Source organism: Ruditapes philippinarum, unplaced genomic scaffold, assembly GCF_026571515.1.
Source record: "Ruditapes philippinarum isolate M1 unplaced genomic scaffold, ASM2657151v2 ctg14081_1_1_1_1, whole genome shotgun sequence".
Classification (NCBI taxonomy): domain Eukaryota; kingdom Metazoa; phylum Mollusca; class Bivalvia; order Venerida; family Veneridae; genus Ruditapes; species Ruditapes philippinarum.
Window position 1 is genome coordinate 5,001 of NW_026863733.1, and position 22,065 is coordinate 27,065.

The following is a 22,065-nucleotide window of genomic DNA, read 5'->3' on the forward strand; positions in this document are numbered from 1 at the left end:
ACTTCCTTAACAAAGACACTTAAAAAAGAGTTAAAAAAAAGTTTCCTCGACTTGGATTTGAACTCCAGACCTCTCACTCACTAAGCGAGCGCGTTACCCCTGCACCACGGAGAAGTTATACAAACAATGTCTGAATAACATCAAGACATTCTAAATTTAGAACTTCCATTGAATTTCGGGTTTGTAATCCTGATTAAATTCGAGGTATTTTGTTCAAGGTAAACCTGTTGTTTAAAATTGAAGTAAATAATTTAGCAAAAATCTTCTCGCCCAAACAGTCCGACATGTAGAATCTATATATTCCACTACTCGGTTTGTGTAGTATCATTCACTGATTTATATTACATGTAATATAAATCCGTGGTAGTATTCGGTAATCGGCATCGCTGTAAATAGTATTTTCATTGATAAAATCATATTCATCCGCGTAATTTGTGATTTTGCATTTATTGACAATTCTATAAGCCAACGCTATTTTTAAACTTTGAATGCGTTGTAATTTGTTGGATACTTGTAACAAAATAGAAATATTTCTTTCTTTTAAATCGCTAGTTTAAAGCTGTTTTGAGTACTACTTGTTGTTAGGTTTGTCGTAAACTTCTGTGTCAGAGATTGAACGTCCGCTTTGTATTTACTTATTTTCGATCAGAAAATACAATAAAACAATATTAGAAATCTTCGACCATTCGGGAATAATTTTGCTTGAAAATTAATGTGCCTGTCTTTGACCATCTTTACGCAGTGATCTCCCCTGAATTTTTCGGCTTTAGTGTACATATAAAGGGAAGTAACCGCTTCAAAAAAGTGGACTACTTTCGGCATTTGCAATTAACAGCATTAGACTCTGAAATTTCGCTACCATTATTTGTTTGGTCTGACGACCCAAACAAATAAAACCTGTACAGCGTAGCTCAATATTTGACATGATAACATATCATATAAGTCCACATGGTATTTGGACAAAATGACATGTCTATTTGACAAAATGACACGGCAATGATTAAAATGTAATGACTATGTGACAAAATGACATAATTATTCTTCATGATAAAAAGACAGATACACATAATTACGCAATCGTACGTTTAATTACCAAAAATGTTTAAAATATTTTATTAAATAGGAAAGCTTCAGCAAAGTCCTTTACACTGATTAAAGGAAACAGAATTAACCAGCGAAATGTGTCATTTTCTATTTTCAAATGATTGAAAGCATTTGAGCCGCGTCATGACAAGACCATCCGCGCAGTCTGATCAGGAATTCAGGATCCATGCTGTTCGCTTACAAACCCTATTACAAGTAGAGAAACAGATAGCAAACAGCATGGATCCTGATCAGACAGCGCGGATGCGCAGGCTAGTCTGGATCCATGCTGGTCGCAAACCCATTTTGTAGGTTTTGTCGTGACGTGGCTCTTTTATTGCTTGTCTGTTATATTTCCATATGTTTGTCAGGTTTAGCGTCGCACCAAGATTGTCAATGCCCCATCCGTGCTCAACCGTCACCTATGTAACACCACCGATGTTCCGTAAGCTAGCTCATGAAAGAATCGAAACCACAGCGGTGAGGGGCAAGCTGTTTTGAAGCCAACAACCATAAGCACATTCACTCGACCACGGACGCCCTTTAAAAATTACCATCAATTGAAGATTTGTACATGTACTAGGTCTCTATATTCAATTTATTTTATAAACTGACATGTGTTCTGCTTTGTGGACAATTAATTGCATTGCATTTCCTATGCTATCTTATTAGAATGTATCATATAACATATCTAAGTAATATATCTGGACTACAACTTTGTAGTTTGAACGCAATTAGAATATCTATATGAAGACATCAACATTAATAAATGATACCAATGATCAAACATTTCATCAAATATGTTATGTCATTGAGATTCTATTTTATACAGCATTTTGCATTTCTTTAACTTCTATGCAAAAAAAAATGTCTGGCATATATTTCATAATTGAAACAACTTGTTGTTTTTTAAAATATAAAACAAGCTTATGGTTTATAATTAAGTAAGTTATTCCGCATGCAAAGCACTTGCTCATTTCCTGATGATAATTGATTTTCAATTGAAATTCACTCCATCATGATAATTTGTCAAATTTCTGTATCTTGTATAAATCTCTTAGACATGTAACTCAATAAGAATAATTCACACGTTCTGTCTAGGGTGTACAAATAGCTAATTCATATGTATCATTCATCGAGTAAAAACTGTCATTCAAAAGTAAATTTATGTGACAGATTTCGGGTTATTCAAATTTTCAATTTTTGTGTTGGCAATAACTAGTATTACATTGGAAGATCTATATTTGTAGCGAGGTTGCATTTTACTAAAAAAACTGTCATTTATGTGCAAAAAATGCAAAATGGTGTCTATAAAATATGTAATTCGGTTTGTATCATAGATCTTTATAAACAAATATATACTGTGCAAAATGAGTATACGTGACGTGATGTGATTATTTCGCTGTCCAGTAAAGCTGAATTGGCTATAGCTTTGAAATGATTGATTCTTATAATTTTCATAATTTTCAACTTATAGTTGATCATTTGATCATCAAAGATGTTAGGTATTCAAAACTGTCCTACTTTTATTATCAATTAAACGTTAACAATCTCGAAGGATATTTGAGCCGCGTCACGACAAAACCAACATAATCGGTTTGCGACCAGCATGGATCCAGACCAGCGACCAGCATGGATCCAGACCAGCCTGTGCATCCGCGCAGTCTGATCAGGATCAATGTTGTTCGCTTACCAACTCTATTACAAGTAGAGAAACTGATAGCGAACAACATGGATCCTGATAAGACTGCGCGTATGCGCAGGCTGGTCTGGATCCATGCTGGTCGCAAACCCATTATGTTGGTTTTGTTGTGACGTGGCTCATTTATAGAATATTCTGTCAGCTACGTGAGTCATATACTGGAATATGAAAATTGAAAACAATTATGGCAAAATATTATGTTATTTTGACTTTGACATGTTTACCCGTCATTTACGGTTGAATGGGCATTATGTCACGTGAACATCACAAATTTGTATTTGAAATAAAGCTACTTCTTCGTTGGTGCTATCGTTGTTATCTATGTGTCAAATTAAAAATTTGAAATTTTGACACCCATGTTAAATAAAATCATTTTTATTAAACCTTACATCTTTTTATGCAAACATACAACATTTGATATAGTAATATGTTTTCGTTCGTTAAGAAAGGTTGGGTGCGCTTTCTGTCAACGAGCAATTTTTCTATTAAGGAATTCAAGTAAAAACGCCTAAAAGTATAAAGATTGAAAAACTTACAGATCAAAATGCTGAAATATACCTTTTGAAAATCGATAATGAGTGCAATTTAGTGAGATACTAGTGCTTAAAACCTTTTTATTGTTTCGCATTTTGCACAACAACATTAACAAAAACAACAACAAAGTATTTATCTCCAGGAAATATTTATTTGACGAGAGCTTCTTATTTCTTTCTTCATCATTTTAACAATATTTTGAAAATAACATCTATCAACGTATATGTGTTCATGCTGAAAATAAGTATACATGTGTTCTCTTTTTGTGAAAACTTTTTATGTTACTTTCTCTAAATAAAAATGGTAGTTTTATCATATTATTACATGTATTTTGTTACTCCTTTTATAAAACTGACTATAAAGGTTTATAATTTTCATAATTACATTCTATGTCTGTTTATGTTTAAATACATGAGCATAATAACATTAAAACAATAAAACTTTTGAACGGAAATTCGATTCCATCTTCCTTCAAATAGCTTAAAGGCACATTATGCCTCAGAAACGTTTTTAGTTTTAGATCTCAAATAATTTTTATATTATTTTCCAAAAGATACTTATTGGCGCCATCTACCTAAACCATCATTTGCTACTGTTGCATTTTGGCAATAAGTACAAATATTATAAAGGTGATTTAGTATTTTGTATGGAAGTCAAAATACTACTTTGTTTACATTTTGCTACTATCATGACATATAATTGCACATAGCTCTACTTTCTTTCAGTAATAAACATCTCACATGCTCTTTAACCACCATAGCCCTTTCTCAAAGTCGTTTCTGATGCATAAGGTGCCTATAACAGGCCAGTAAATAGGAAAATACGTTTTTGTTAATACGGATTGAAGCATTTTTGGAAAAAGTTAATAGTGTCATATCGTTTATAGTTATGATGATCAAAATGTTGTTTATGTAGTATATTATATTATGGTACATTGTATAAATAAACAACAATCATACAAAAAACAACAACACCAACAACAAACAACAAACAAACGCAAGTTCTCCTGATACTTTGACTCATGGATGCAATCAGATACATTGATATGAGCAGTTTTTGCTTGCCAATTCAACAGGAAACCAGGAAGTTTAGTGACAGGGAATTTTGGGACGTCCCATCTCACCAGGTCAAACACTACTATATGTTAATTAGGGCAATGACCTCTGTATATAATTTAAACAAAACATGTTAAGTTGACGTTTTTATTAATAAACCAAGCAGGGTAATGGTACTATGCTTTCGACATACATATGTAGTATGTTGGTATTAATGATAATATGAATGCCCAGGGTCCGTATTCAATATACATTTTAAGATGATCTTATCCTTAAATATGACCTAAAATAAGAAAATTGTGATTATGTTTGAATAGTACAAAGGTATCTGAATTCTAAATTTTAAAAATGTCATCCAGATAAACAGTCAAAAGGCTTAATAAAATTACTAGCTACCCTGTACTTAATACATCTAAGACTTAATCTTTTTTCGGTACATTTTAGACGTATGATTAACCATATATCGAATAATGTAACCACTATTTTGTTGCTTATTAAGGTACAATGCGATTTTATGAGGCATTTTATTACCATTTTTCTCCAAGTTCGCAATAAGTTTTGACTTTTTATTTCTTTCCCTCTTATGCGGTACATTAAAAAACATAATTGATGGCTTTTCAAATGACAATTTAAAAAAAAATCTGTGTGAAAAAGAACCAATTCTATTGCGAATATAAGCTACACCTATAACAAATACAAAGACTTTCATCCATGAAATTATATTTTTTTTACATTGATAATGTAATAATTGGTGTATTTATGTAACGCATTAACTGCAAGGGTGAGCTGATATGTTCAATGACATTTGATATATTACAAACGTTTTCATATGAACTTTAAATATTAGTCAAACTGAAATATTTCTTTCATTATTAGGATATTCAACGTGTGCAATACAAAATTCTATTTTGGGGTTTTGAAATTTTGTTATATATGACGGACTCATATGTCGGGAATATAAAACAAGTTTGTATGTTCAGTATTATTTACTCTTTAAGTTATCGTTTGGCATATAATAAACAAAGCATTCTTTTTGATATAAGATAATTTACTTCCCAAAGTATCAGTCAATTGCAAAAAGGATTGAGTAGAAAGCTACGAGCGCTTTTTTCGAAACTATTGGAATGAAACAAGTGTGATTAATGGAAACATTAAATGTATTAAACAAAATATTTTATGCTTGTTATAGCCTACTGTATATGAAAGGGAAAAAGAAAATTTTACAATTTGAAAAATGCTATATAAGAAACAGGTATTTGCTACTTTAAATTAAAAATAAGTATGTCCACTATTTGTTAATTTCTATAATATTTAGTCATTGACAACCTTATGCTGGATTTTTACAAAGTATATCTTATTTTCAGAATATTAGTTTCAAATAACTCATTTACAAAATAAGATAATATTTTACTCTTTAATTGCTTACATTATTTCTCGAAAAAAAATCATTTTCCAGAATACCCTCAAAATGTTGTTGAGTTCTTAATTAGTATTTGAAACTAGTTCAGACATATTTATATTAATTTTATGGCCGTTTTGATTTGTTTACATTAAATTTGTTTTTCTTATTTAAAATTTCTTTTCTGTGTAGTTTCTTCTTTCTTTAAAAAATTGTTTTAGTTTTGCAAATATCTTACCAGATTTTTTATCCGCTTTATATTCCAGACAGGATTTTGTATCTTTTCATCAATAATCAAAACAGCTACTTTAATAAAAAAAGTCATTGATCATTAAACAAAATATTACTTTTATTCATTTTTATTCAAACCATTACTTTATTACAAAAAAGCAATTTTACATGATGTACGGTAGTCAAATAAAACTAATTTTATACTCATATCGATATAGATATATATTTTACGAACCCATTTCAAATATTTCAAAAAAGTTAAAGTTTAAGAACATAGATAGTTTCTATACATAGGAAACAAACCAAGCATTGTTACATATTATTTGGCACTATATTGTCCTATGTCATAATTTCCACACACCTTGACAAAATGTAAATGAAAAATTATAATAATAGGGTTAGGATTTTCATACTAAAAATAGTCAGGTAGATTGCATCGACATTTTGACTACATATAATGCTGTTGTTTTTTAATTACCTTCTACCCCACCCCCTCCTTTTGAACTTTTTTACGAATTTACGTAAATTGTGCTACCCTATATCACCCACCAGCATCATTCAACAAACAGTACATCTTTAACACTGTATTCAGTCATCGAATGAAAATATTTAGTTGTTTGAAGGAACAAATGTCTAAGAATTATAATTATTGTTTTCGTGTTTACCTGTTTAGAAGGAAAGAATGAGTTTTATAAATTTATATATTGGTTTTAGAACATGCCCGAAGAAAATGCAGTCAATGAATTTAGGATTTTGAATTTACTAGCCAGAATTCCAGTTTTGTATTTATTCTACTAATATAAATTTAATTAAATTTTCTAAAGAGTTTTACTGGCCCGAACTTATTTTCACTGGCCATTATATGTCGTAAAATTAGCAAATTTTATTATGTGGACTATTTGTCTACCATACAAAACACTAAATCACTCCAATTGTAACTAATTGTCAAAAAAAGCAACAGGAGGAAAAGATGCTTAAAGTAATTGGGTAATGAGCAACCTTATAGAAGTACAAAAAAACAAACAAAAAAAATAAAAAAAAGTTTAAAAAGGCATTTGTGGGCCTATAAACATTATCCAATTTTGTAATTTATGAGTGTTATTTTACTTTAAATATTTGCTGGATCACGATGATATACATTTAATGTTATATGTGTTATGACATATGAAAACTAAATAAGATAAAAATCTAAAATTTATATGATCTTCTTATTTTTCGAGGGCAGAACTTCTCATTTCGTAATTTGAATTTGCCATATTATCATATATATCATTTTATTTTATACATCTTTTTGTACGCACTGGTAACAAATTGTATCACAAAAAGATTGGATGTTATTTATACAGGGTTCTCTTTGTCAAGGTAATAGCGCAAAGAGATGAAATAGCAAATAAAGTTTTAAAAATATTATAATTGTAAAAAATATTCACTTTTCAACTTCATAAATGGACTTGTGACAAAAAAGTAAGTAATGACTTTATTTCATAGCAATGTTTTGATGTCATTAATTGTTATACATGTACAAATTGATTCATTAATAATTAATTCTTTGATTGTGAAACATTTAAATGCGGTTGGTGGACAATTTATTGGCATCAGCAAAGGTTATTTTAAGCTTTACCATGAATTTGTGCCTAATAATAACCATAGAAAATGTTGTATTAACATTTTCCTAAGGAAACTAGTGTACAATTTTCATACTGAATCTTTAGGGTGGTGGTTCTCCTGTTTTCTTTCAGTTTAGTAAATTGTGGAAATTATTTTAAGAATTTAATTTTACATTCACTGCTCACCTTACCCTATCGTTTCACTGTTGTATTGCCATACTATCACAATCTTACTCTCTCGCTTAAGCATCGTACTGTTACCTTTGTTGTGTCTCTCTTCAACATCGTACTGTTACCTTCGTTTGGCCGCACTTCAACATCGTACTGTCCCCTCTGTTGTTTCGGGCTTCAATACCATGCCATCACCTGTGTTATGTCGCACTTCAACATCATACCATCACCACCGTTGTGTCGCGTTTCAACAATGTACTATTACCTTCGTTGTGTCACGCTTCAACATCATACTGTCACATTCGTTGTGTCACGCTTCAACATCATACTGTCACCTTCGTTGTGTCTAGCTGTAAAACTAAAGAAACAAGCAAACAAACTTTTACAATATCACGTGGAAGCGACTATATTTGTTGCCCGAAACATTGAGTGTAATAATGCTTTTGTTCAAACAGGTACAGTTATGGATAAAGCTCATTGGTGGATATTTGCGTGGCTATATATCGTATCTTCTGTACATGGGTCTAAGAAAAAAGGGTATGGTATCGACTTACAAGCATTCAAATGTGGGGATCTGGACGCTTTAACTAATATACGATGGTGGTAAGAATACAAGTTCCTACCTTATCTTAAAGATATGTTGTCTTTGTAGAATTTTATGACGTCACTTTTTGGCGTCATGATTGAAGCATCAATTTCATTTATTGTTTATATTAGGAAAATAAAAGTTAATTCACGTAAGGTCGGAAGGGTAAATTTAATTAATCGGATCGCATAGTCACAAATAGCACAGACGGCTTCAGTCCGAGGGCATAATTCATTTCAGAAACGATTATCACTTTCCGCTCAATCTATGATGTTTATTTCAAAAAACTTGATAGGTCATATGAAAGTAGTACATTTAAATTACTTTAAAATTCCTGTAGTTGAATTTTCTGTATCATGCTGTAAGAAACTTATACAGAATTGTTTCCCTTATGTGTTCACCAAAGTTCCGTTTCTCAGTATTAAATTGTCTTGTAGTTCTTTTTCTTTATCTTGTTATATAAGTCTGTTTGTACAAATTACGCTAAGTTCTCATTATAAAATTAAGCGGTCCGTGCTTTTTTGACGTAAAATTTCAGTTTTGTACGTGGCCACAAACTCATAATCGGTCACGTGACACTCATAATCAGTTGAAATCATAGCCCCCCCCCCCCGTGCCATTATTCACTTTGCGGACGGTTATATCACCATCCGGTCTGTCGTGTATTAATCTCTTATTGTTATTATTTTCTTATCAAACAGATAAGACAGTCGAGTGCATTGTTACACGATATATGCACGACGTAACAAAGAATGCTTGCACGTCATATATAACGTCAATAAACCAAATGATGTCAGGAAAATTACTTCTACGCTCAATGTGGCAGTTAAACATTTAACCATTTCTCTTTTGCATTAGTAAACTATATGTAGGAATGGATTTTTCCCCATTTGTTGTAGTAAAATAATGCATGGCTTATCGTTCCAAAGCTTGGTAATTAATTAATCACGGCTATTGACCTTCGTGTTTACATTCCTACGCATTTGAAGTCGAACCGTGCGTTATTCTGCAACAACTGACTCAAATTCGATCGATCGATCAATCAATCAATCAATCAGTCAATCTTTATTAAGTAATCGGCATTAATATGCATTTGGGCTTAAAATATTTATAGAATGTATATGGCCAAGACAAAATAACACACGAATCTATGTACAATGATAATTCAAACGGTTAATCAATATTAAATTAATATATACTTGCTAAACAATGCAAAATTTTGCGTCAATCCCTATGAGCTAATCATCTTTTTCATTATATTCATAATGCAAGTAATTGTGAATAATAATACTAGGAAATTATTCGTGTGAGTAAAATATGGAGTATATTTTGACGAAATATATTGAATTTTATCATGTTGAGTGTTAAAAAAAAACAAGCAACCCCCCCCCCCCCAAAAAAAAAAAAACAACAACAACAACAACAAACAAACAAGAAAGAAATAAAGAAAAAGAAAAAAAACAACACGAAAATAAACAACTTTTTATTTCATTTTACCCTTCTTTATTTCACATACGGGAATTATTTTTATCGAGTTGTATGTAATGTAAACAAATTATGCCATGAGAAGCAATAGTCACGAGTGAAATATTACAATTTTCATACCTTGTGATTATATTAAACCGTATTTAGAGAAAAAAACTTGAATGTTTGTTTATCATACATCTTTTTGCCTCTTAAATGTTTTTTTTTTTTTGGAATTGGCTGAAATTTAAAAAAAGGTGGGAAGAGATGCCAGTGAAAATACGAAAAACATGTTTCACTGCAGCAGTGAACATTTTTTTTTTACAGTTAAAATGCTGAAAATGAAAATACGCATTTTATTCCATTAATATTTCGCAATATTCCATTTATAAGTATACAATACATGTATAAAGCACCATATTTCATTGGTAAAATTAAACAAGGATGAAGATTAAAATACGCTTTTTATTTAATCGATATTTCGCAATATTCCATTTATAAGTATATAATAAAGCACCATATTTCATTGGTAAAATTATACAAGGATGAAGATATATCTTTTTTTCATAATAATTCTTAAATGTCGGACTGTACGTAATACAATTTTGAGGTGGAAAGAAATAGGCCAGCGTAATTCGCACTCGTAACTTCTAGCAAAAGGATTTTCTTTAATTACATGATGATTATTACATTTTGTATATGTTATGAACCTTTTTCTGATTGTTTTTTATTTCATCAGGTACAATTGGGACTCCAATTTTGGCGATATTTAAACAGCGAGTGGATGTACTATAAACGACAAATACCTTGCCCCATTCGTCCCCATGATATGGAGTTACAATCCAAATTGGTCTACATCCACATACAGCGTTGATAATAGAAATGAGTTTATTTTAGGCTTTAACGAGCCTAATCACGTAAGCCAAGCAAACCTTTCTCCGCAGGTTGCAGCCGATAATTGGAACATAATTGAGAATGCTGCAAGGGGTAAAATGCTTATCGTTAGTCCAGCCGCTGCGCCATGTAGCGGAGGTTCGACAAACTGTATAAGCGACACATTTGCGTGGTTCGATGATTTTTTTCGCATCCTTTGTGGAATACCGGGTGGCGATCCAGTTGTGCCATGCCGCGTTCACTACCTTGCAACCCATCACTACTCATGTAACCCACAGAGTACAATGATATTTCTTCAACAACTTTACGACAGGTACGGATTGAAAATATGGCTTACGGAGTTTGCATGTCCTAATTCCTACTCCCCGGAAGAGCAACTGTATTACATGATCGATTTATTACCTTATTTAGAGCAAGCAGATTACGTCTTCAGGTTAGATATTCCTACAGTATAATCACCCTTCACATTTGTTGCTTGCTTTTGAAATTTGCATTTTTATGCGTTCTGATCTTAAACCTACTTTATATTCTTGTTTCGGGCATACGCATTCCTTTTCAAACGCAACTTTTCGGCCCTTTCCGTCAGTCTTCGGACACAATAGTATGAATACACGGAACTTATACGGTATTTCGGCGTAAGCTAAGCTAAGAAGCTAAAAATGAAAAACAAATAGTAATTTAATGCTGGAAGTTGTTGACAAGTTTTTTTTTAATATATCAAGTAAAAGTGCAACTAAATTAAGTAAATTCGAAGATATAAAAGTAAGCAATGCATTATTTATATACTTGTAATAATGGTTATAGAAACCGAAAGTTCATAACGCCAACCTGTTGACATTAAGTCGGATTTGTTTAAAAGTGTACATAAGTGGGCATATTTAATTTAAAAATGAATGTCAAGCATATTTTCAATCATAATTGTACCGAAACAGACTTTATTTTCCTTTGGATGTAAAATATATTCTTTCATTTAACAATATCGAAGATTACACTATATAGTTTCTTTTTTACATCTAAAACCACGTGGTACATTGTAGAACTACTTTCAATCCGAGCTTATTATGAATAATAGCCGAGCACGTTTCGATTGATTCCATTCTTATGTGGGAACCACACGCCACTTTTCATTTGAACCAAACAGGAAGTGAGGTCATGTTTTCATGGCGTTATTATTATATATGGCGCAAAAAAGTATCTAGTTTTATATTATCTATTGGTGTAGTTTCATAAAAATTCGTTACATATACTGAACATCCCTCGTAGAATATCATGACAGTGTCATCTTAAAAGGTTTGAATGAACACAATCCGGGAATTAACAGTGCAAGCTTTATTCGCAAATCCACCATTGTCATGTTTAGTTTTTGAACTTCGCTTTTGCTAGTTTTAGAGGAGATAAGCGGAAGCAATCTTCTGCCATCTAAGAATTGGCCCAGTCAAATACAGCTAACATTATTTCTTTGAAATTCTTTCTTTTTTATGATTTAAGGGCGATTTCGTCATATTTTGTTTAAAGTTAATGCTTGTTAAAGAAATGTGTTTTAACTAATAATCAGAAATCAAGTCATCCAGTGCTGTGGCTTTATTAAAAAGTTTAATTTTAATATTTTTGTCTTTTTACACAACTCCAAACATCTAGACCTACATTGATTGCCATTCTTAAAATGTAACCGCTTGCTTTAAGTCAATAAACAGTCATACAAAACCCTTTAAGAACAGGAGCGCAATGGCATTCAGTCGGCCTTATGAGTTCATTGTAAACTAATTGATTGTTGTATTAATTTGTAGATACGCCTGGTATGTCCATCGAAGAGCCGCACCTGATGCATTTATCAGTGAACACGCAAATCTGTTTGAAACTGGAACCTCCGTTTTGACAGACCTCGGCCAATATTATAACAACTTTAAAGTTGAAGAACCAGTACCGGCTAGTGTTTGTAGAGCTAATCGAAAGTAACAAGTCTTTGCAGAGTGTCCGGAAAATTCGAGTATAATTCATACAACATTCACTTATCATCGTCGGGTGACCTAGATTCAACGCTGTATTTAATTCGACACATTTTAATTAAAGTCCCATATAGTCTTAAATGTCTGTAACACATAAACATATTAAGATTTTCTACTATCAAAGTTATTTTTCGGCAAATATTACGTCAACGAGTAGAAAATAGAAAATACTATATTTAGGATATAAGGATCTTACCACGGGTGCTGTTACAGACAGAAATATCTAGTTCGAAGTTAACTGTTTACGAGGAAACGAGGCTCTACCGAGTTTCTGCTGAACAATAAGCAACATTATTAAAATGACGTCATTGCTAACATTCAAATAAAAATGGTTAGACACATGTGAATTTATGATGACAGTGTACGTTGAAAAGAGCTATTGGACATTAAACAATAATAACAACAACAACAACAACAACATGATTTTCAGCAATGGAAAACATCATATAGTGTTAAAACAAGCTTACTAATAGAAGCTAATTCATTATTCATGAGAAGTCTTTTTTATGTCTGCGGCATATTTTGTTCTGATGTTAAGCAAGAATCGACACCATCTTAAATGTCAGCGTCTTTAAAAAAAATCATAATAAAATGCTTAACGGAAGCCTAAAGTTGAATTTTACGTACATTTCGATTTTTTTTTTATTTTTGTATTGTATTTGTATTTTATTTTTATACAAATTATCTTAGTGTGTTATGTATGTTTTGTACGATATCTAAATTCGATTAATGAATCAATTGATATAAAAAGAAATTCAAAGTGATGCATATGCTATTTTGTTATTGACATTATTTCCTTTTGCTTGTAAAGATGTGTAATTTCATTACATAAGTACATTTATATTTATATTCAAATCATAACAAAATTATTTCAAATGGTATGAAATACTGCAAAATCAAATTACAGCACGCTATGTTGATTTAAAATAAAAATTAAGTCAAATTCTAAACAGTACGTCTATTACATTTCATACATTTTCTCGTCACCAAAAGAAAGTCATTCTGTTTTAAAAAAAATGAAATTGCTGATTTTCAGATTTTGCGCATGCGTACAAGAATAAAAACCCGCGTTATAAACTTCAAAGAGAATGTGGCACATTCCCTAAACATATAACAGTTTTGTTCGTCGATTTTTATCTTAAACTGCGGTAGAGGTAATTCAAAAGCAATAAATAAATTAAATTCCCATTTTCAATCAGTGAGTTTCTCTTTCATCCCCAGATATGATCAGGTTTGACATTATTACGTTTCCTCCCTTTTTCTGTCTGTCTTTCAAAGCTATATTATTAACATGTGTTATTATAGCTATAGACGTTCGATGCAAAGATCGTTGCTATTGACATTATTTTATTTATTAATCATTAATCATTAAACTGGAATGTCGCTATATAATCTAAACAGTGCCTCAATTGCATAAGGCATTGACCTTGGGCGTCCAGGCAAGAACTCATCAAAGTGCATCAACACACCCAAAGTTAACGGTATATAATTATAAAGTTATTGACAAAGAAAAAAGATTGTGGCCATTCAATGTAATAACTTTGTAAGAAATAACGCTAATGACATGAAAACCCTTTCGTTTGTTTGCCCCTGTGTCCTGTCATGTTTGGTATCCGGCTGGGCTTCATGCCAGTGGTCCTGTGTTGGGGATGTGTTCATGGAATGCATCCCTTCCTTGTTGATCTAGTATTTCAAAGTTTTTTATAGCTGCACTATTTATTTGAAATAACAAAGTAGATTTTAATTTTTTAATTTTTAATTAAATTTTGCTCAATTGCAAAAAAAAGGGAATAATGAAATTCCTACAATGCTAACAGAACAGAAACTAATATTTTAATTATGTGCCTGTGATCAAGTGATGGAATAAGCAGATAAATGCGCTCAGCATGAAGATAAATGAGTGCAAGCGCGACAGAAGTTCACTTTAGCAGACCTTTCGTAATAAAACACTGACAGACAGAGTGTTTATCTTTGATCTTATGTTAAGACATCTTGGATTTTTGTTCTGAAACACTGGAAGCAAACCCTGGTATTATAAAAGTATGTTAACATATTTCGCATGTTTCACTATATGCCTGACATACAAATGATATAAAAATCATTATAGTGTTAGATCGATTCGTTTAAGATTATAAATATTATAAACACTTCATAAATAACTGTCTATTTCACAAAATGTATCAACTTCCGACGTTTCGAAGGTTTAAACCATTTTTATCAACGAGTTTGCTGTCTGTTTGATAAAATTTAATCACATATGTATCCTCTTTCACATTATAAATATAAAAAATAATGTATATGTGAATTATGAAATAAACAGCAATTTTCTAGATAAAGAGGGGTTAAATCCCTCGACACCTCGGAGGTTGATAAACATTGTGTGATAAAAGAACAAGAATAAAGATCAACAAGGCAAAGGCAACGTTCACAGGACGCGGCCCGACACACTCAAAAAACCTAGAGCGGACATAAGGGTGAAATGTAATGTGAAATAATATTAACTAAAACGGGCACATAGGGGAATTAAAGGGATAAGGGATGATAAGTTGTTTTCAGAGTGATAACGAACACTTTATATGCTTATACATTAAACTTTATCAATAGATTATACATGAAAACAAGCGTATTCATTTTAAAGGCGATTTTGCCTTTACTGTTGAACAAAATGAAAATTAATTCTCACAACCATATCGTATTAATTTTTGTGGTGAGTACATAAAGTAACTAGATGACCATTTTATAATGATTGAATCAGGTAGTTAAAGAAAGTCAACTGAGATCTAGAAGCCTTAATTTAAATTTCTTTAATACATCGTCTGAGACACTTAAACAGTTTAGTATATGCAAAAGATAAATTGTAATCTTTGCTTTTCCTAACTTACTGAGTAAAAAACCAGTTATAGCGCTTTTCAATTTTGGGTCATTTTTCACAATGTTAATTAGACATCAAGAGCAACTGATCACACACAAGTTATTAATTTAGACCTACATCAAATAAACTATTAATCACTAAAAAGATATTTCCACGACGTCATATCAAAATCCTCAGAGGAATCGTATTAAGTCACTTGTTAATATTTTAAACAAAATTCTTACATACTAAAAACAACATAATAGTACAAAACTGCATTATATTAACAGTAGTTAAATGCTATGTGATACATAGGCAAATAACTTTATAGCCTCGTATCACCGGCAGAATTGAATCTTCAAACAATTGAACAAAGTATCACAATCAATGGTCATTAAAGACCAGCGGAATGTTTTATTCAAGGAACTTGTAAATAGAAGGAACTTCTTTTATTTTGTTGCATTTAGTTTGGTAACAAATAGCTTAATTTCTCTTGTATTTTAAATAATTAATGTTTTTTTTTGTCATTTAACAATTGAATTTTTAGACATAATAAATTCAGTATTGCCATTTGAAATTTGAAATGATGAAAAAATAAATAAAATCAAAATGACAAAGAAAAAAGTTAAAATATAGTATATGATATGAAAGGCATTATTTGTTGCTGTTTAAATGTATAATTATTTATCAATGATATTTGTTATTGATGAAACGAAACTTAAAACTGATGAAACCTTTGTAACTTGCGAAAAAGAAACAACAGATTAATTACAAAATTTGACTTATAAAATCAAGGGAGGCTACTCCAATAAGTCATAATTACAGTGTATCTGTGAATAACGTCTCCCTTTACATGTGGATAACTGAATAGATGATTTTGTATTTCAAGCCTTCTTGTGGCTTAAAATGCTTCAACCAACTTTAGTAATGTTATTGTAATATATATATATATATTCTTAAGTAAGCTGAGATTCTTGTTTAAATAATCATGACTTGTCAGATCTTAAGAGAAAACTTTTTATATGCTGTCCAACAAACAGATAAGTCATTTCAAAAAGTTCATTTCGAAGATTATCACGCTCTTCAATAAATGACATGATTGAAGTATGCATGATTGTTTTTGTTGCTTTTATTAAAGGCACATACATTCTCATTTTCTTTATCAAGGGCAAACATGTCTGTTATATTTAAACTTGTGATAATGGATAAAAGAACATTTAAGAATCATATCACCTGAAGAAAATAGCGCCGCTACTTAAAAGAAAATGACTGAGCCGTGTCATGACAAAACCAACATAATGGGTATGCGACCAGCATGGATTCAGACCAGCCTGCGCATCCGCGCATTCTGATCAGGATCCATGCTGTTCGCTATCTGTTTCTCTACTTGTAATGAGTTGGTAAGCGAACAGCATGGATCCTGATCAGACTGCGCGGATGCGCAGGCTGGTCTGGATCCATGCTGGTCGCAAACCCATTATGTTGGTTTTGTCATGACACGGCTCATGTGATACACTGATAAAATAACAACATGTAAAACAAGGCAGTATTTTGACTTCAATACAAAATACGAAATCACTATTACTGTACTTCCTGTAAAACCGCAAAAGAAGCAAAAGATGACTCGGCTGTATGGTCAATGTGAAACATTTTGATAACAAGATTCCAAAATTTAATCTTTTGGAATTAAATAAAGTTTTTATTATGCCGCGACATATAATGGCAGGGGCATATAGTGTTACCCTGTTCCGTCATTCCGTCCTTCCGTCCTTCCCTCATCACCAGTTTCCGTTCATTATCTTAATAACCTTTGCACATATTGAACTCAAATTTGACATATAGATATGTCATGAGAAAATACAGGTCAAGATCGAAATTGGTCATGGTTTGATGATTTTTGGCAGAGTTATGCCCCTTTTACGTTGAAAATAATATGAAATTTTCAGTTTCCGTTCATTAACTCCCGAATGGTACAATACATTCAACTCAAACTTGACATATGGGTATGTCATGAGAATGCGCAGGTCAAGTTGGAATTTGGTCATGGTTCGATGATTTTTGGCAGAGTTATGCCCCTTTTACTTTGAAGATTATATGAAATTTTCAGTTTCCGTTCATTATCTCCCCAACAGTATTACACATTCAACTCAAATTTGACATATGGATATGTTTTTGGAATGCGCTGGCCAAGTTCGAATTTGGTCATGGTTCAATGATTTTTGGCAGAGTAATGCCCCTTTCACTTTGAAAATGATATGAAATTTACAGTTTCTGTTCATTATCAACCCAACAGTGTTACAATTGACATATGGATATGTCAAAGGAATGCGCAGGTCAAGTTGGAATTTGGTCATGGTTCGATGCTTTTTTGGCAGAGTTATGAGCCTTTCACTTTGAAAATGATATAGATACATCTTAAGAATAAGCAGTTGAAGTTTGAATTTGGTCGTGGTTCAATGATTTTTGACAAACTTATCTTTCCTGAGTGTTGGAAAAATTTTGAACTTTCAGTTTCAGCACTCATACTTTTGTGGAAATGTATATAGCCATTATTTTGGCTACAAATATGCAATATGCTATTTTCAAAAGGTTAAGACTGAATAATTTCAGTGCCTTGAACATTGTATAAAAATGGTTTGTTTTAACATTGAAAAGTTTTAAGGGCTTTGAACTATGAAAAAAATAATTTGTGCAAACAAATTTGGAACTAAATATTATAACATTTGAAATTTTGCTGCATGCGGGGGCATCCGTGGCATGATGACACATTTCTAGTTGTAAGACTTAGTGGGTCTTTACGTATTGATATAAAACACATGTATCAAACACTAGGCAAACAAAGAAACTATCAATACCGGATACTTGCATTCTAAATGTGGCTTTCAATTATTTTTTTGTGTGAATTGTAACAGTAACTGACAATCACAATATTTGGTAATTACGAACTGATCATGATTATACGAAAATGGTGTTTGTTTATCAATGCAAAAAAAAAATATATTGTGAACTGTTTGAATTATGAATGAAACCCGAAACATTTTCTGTTTTCAATTAACGAACGCATCAAGTTTATCACATTTATCTAATTGACACCTGATATTGCAATGCAAATAGAAATTGCCTTTTACACAAAGTAATCAACCCACTTTCCAGACAAAGTCATTATCAAGAAAGATTAGTAAACACATGAATGTTTGATGATTTTTTTCAAGTGTGTGCATGTATGTCACTCTGTGAATTTATGTTTGTTATAAGAGAAAGAGAAAAAAATATTTTGTCACTAACCTTAAAATGTTTGTCAACTTGCGCAAGCTACAATACAAAAACAACAACAGTGAAATCAACAACAAAACAACAACAGTGAAATCAACAACAAAACAACAACAGTGAAATCAACAGCAACAAACCATGTTTACTTTCTGTTTGACTTACTTTTCTTCAGAAGAGCTTTGAGATTCTTCAGTGACAGGTCGAATATATATAAAAACAACAAAAATCTGATTGACATAGCAATGGTCAAGGCATAAATCTCAAAAATGTCAAAGGCTTTTATTCGTTGTGATTGATCATAAACTCCCTTCTACGGTCTAACGCATTGTATCTCTGCTCTTGAACATGCAATAGTTACCAGTTTCTTCCGAAAGCGACGGCACTTGTACTGGTAAATCGCATGAAAGCATACCAAAGAAACATGCGTTGGCTCAATTAAACTCTGATGAATTCAAAGTCGCTTACCACCGTGATCCCGATAGCAAATTACCAACCAAACACACCAACAGCACACCTATAGATGTAGAGGATGTTTGGTTAGTGCAGAGTAAGATCGGAATATATTTCATCGAGTGAGCACCAAAAGGTATGTAAATATGAACTTTAGGTGCTCACTAGGTGAAATATATTTCGATCTTACACTAAACTAAAGATTTTTTTATTATATGCAAAGAAACATTTAAAAAGATATTTAAACCTAGTGCAAAATGAAAAGCGCGCCAAATAATACTACAAGTGACGTCATTTACGACGTCATTTCGCTGAAACAAGGTAACGGGCTTAAATTCAAAACAGTGAAAAATATCAAATTGATATTTTCATCGTTTCAAACAGTAAAATTATCAGTTTATAATTCACAGGTATACATGTGTTTCTATAAACCACTAAAAACATGTTATAATGGTTAATAAAATAATACACTGCAATAATATCCAATTTGATAAGTAGGAGTTACAAAAAGAAAGATATGTAAAATATCAATTTTTTCTGATAGCTATAATGACAATATTCGTAAATAGGCGAATGAAAAACGGAGACGCATAATAAGACAGTAAATACAGATACAAACACATTTAAACAGCTTTGTTACACAGTTCAGTTTATCACAAAAGTGTATTATGAGAAACACATACAAGGAAACAGTCAAACAATATTTGGTTCGTGAACAAAGAAATGTTTCGTTTTCGTTTATTTGTCAATAAAAACAAAATAAGATAAAACCCTTTGATGACTGAAATAAAAAATGAAAACAGATACAATAACAACAAAATATCGAAAACAGTGAGTTGATATTGCCGCAGATAAACATAAACAAAATGGGATTTTCCTTCCATTAATTTATTAATAATTTCGAATATGAGCAGTTTTCTGGCCGAACAAACATCAAAAATATCATTCAATATTCGTTGTAAGCTAATTTTGAATTGTGCATGTTTTTTATATGTTTTTGAAAATGGTACCTCTTTTGTGTTATACACGCAATTTGTGTATAGCCCTTAATAATTAAACTAAATAACTGAATTTTAGTCACAGATCACAATGTTCTCAATATGATACTCTCATAACTCTTGCATCGCCAAATGGCTTTCATCAGGGTATTTGTATGATGTAAAATTTATACTTCTACCGCCAGTGCAAAAAAGGTCAAGTATCTTTTAATAGATTTGATTAATGACATTTCTATTAAAAACACATTCACCATTTATATAATTATAAATTTGAATGAAAATGCACCTTATTTCAATAAAAAATGACACTGATATTTTTACACTCATTTATATAGAAGGCATACGTTACCACCACATTCATCATTTATATAATTATGAATTTGAATGAAAATGAACTTTATTTTATTAAAAAATGACACGGATATTTTACACTGTCTCATTTATATAGAAGGCATACCTTACCATCAAGGTATAATAAAATAATAAAACTCTTTTATCATCGTTTTATTACTTATATGCTATTGGCATCTTACTGATCTTACTTATGCTATTTAAAATAATGATTGAGTTACATTTGTACCAACATATTAGTTTTTTTGATATCGTATGAATTATATTTTAATTTCATTGTATGCATCTAAAATGATGTCAACTATCAGATGTCTTTTAAGTGCTCCAAGGACCTTCGTGACTTTTGTGAACTATTTGAAATAGATGAGAAGTTTTATTCTTCCTAGGAGACATAAATGATTAATGAAGTTACATATTAATTAGTTATGGATTAATGCAATGTACGTGCAACATATAAGAGAGTATTCATTTACAGAATCGTTTGCTTGTTTGTTTGTTTGTTTGTTTGTTCATTATACGCCTTTTTCAAACAGTATTTCAGTCATATAGGTGGAGAATCGTTTGCATTGTGTTACCTTCATGTGAATTTATCATGGCATCCTTAAAGGAACTACACAGAAATCCAAAAACCTGAAAACATCAAATTTGAATTTCTTATATAGATCACCAGGGGCACTTCAATCAGAAAGATATACAAAGATAATTAAGAATACTACTCAAAAATAAATGATAAATTGTATTTTTATGCTATTTTGGTCCAATTTTAGTGAAAAACCATTACATCACTTTTATTTCAGGTCCTTTTTCACAATTACAATATTTAATCTTGAAAAATACGGAGTGTGAGAATGAGCTGAAATTTTGTAACTTTTGAGATTTTTTGGCCTAGTCCTAAATGGAACATTAATTTATAAAATTCAAGTCACGACATTATAAAAATCCACAGTGGAGTATTGCTGTAAGTTAATTTGTAAAACCTGTGGAAGACAGTGTGTTAAGAATGATATAAACTATAATCATTATTAATAGGTTGCTTTTACATCTTAATGTTCTCAACTCCAAGTCTGTTTATCACAAAAACACAAATGTATAACATGCATTATTATAAATGACATGCATGCATTATAAATTATTCCTAAACTAGCTCTTTGACCAAAGAGTCCATTTATTCTAATTGTTTGAAAGAATCAATACAACAAATCGTCTTTGGATTCATCGCAATATTCACGACACATCAACTGTTAGTGTTATGACAACTAACAATGTTTTGACAGACAGAAGACAAAAACGTCCAGGTTTCTAGACAAGTATGTTTTTTAAAGATTGACAACAAAGGATCCAGATAAGGCGAGGAAATGACATTTGCATATTTTCTTGTATTAATGTTGAAGGTTTGGTTTGTACAAACATTTA

General features: G+C 31.3%; 1 protein-coding gene across 1 annotated transcript; it reads left to right on the plus strand.

Annotated features, from left to right (window-relative positions):
• Window positions 1-8,243: 8,243 nt before the first annotated feature.
• Window positions 8,244-12,948, plus strand: LOC132723170 (uncharacterized). Its single transcript, XM_060707847.1, has 3 exons — window positions 8,244-8,385; window positions 10,572-11,159; window positions 12,514-12,948. Exons 2-3 carry the CDS (start codon window positions 10,657-10,659, stop codon window positions 12,680-12,682), a joined length of 672 nt encoding a protein of 223 aa, XP_060563830.1. The 5' UTR covers window positions 8,244-8,385; window positions 10,572-10,656; the 3' UTR covers window positions 12,683-12,948.
• The last annotated feature ends 9,117 nt before the right edge of the window (window positions 12,949-22,065 follow it).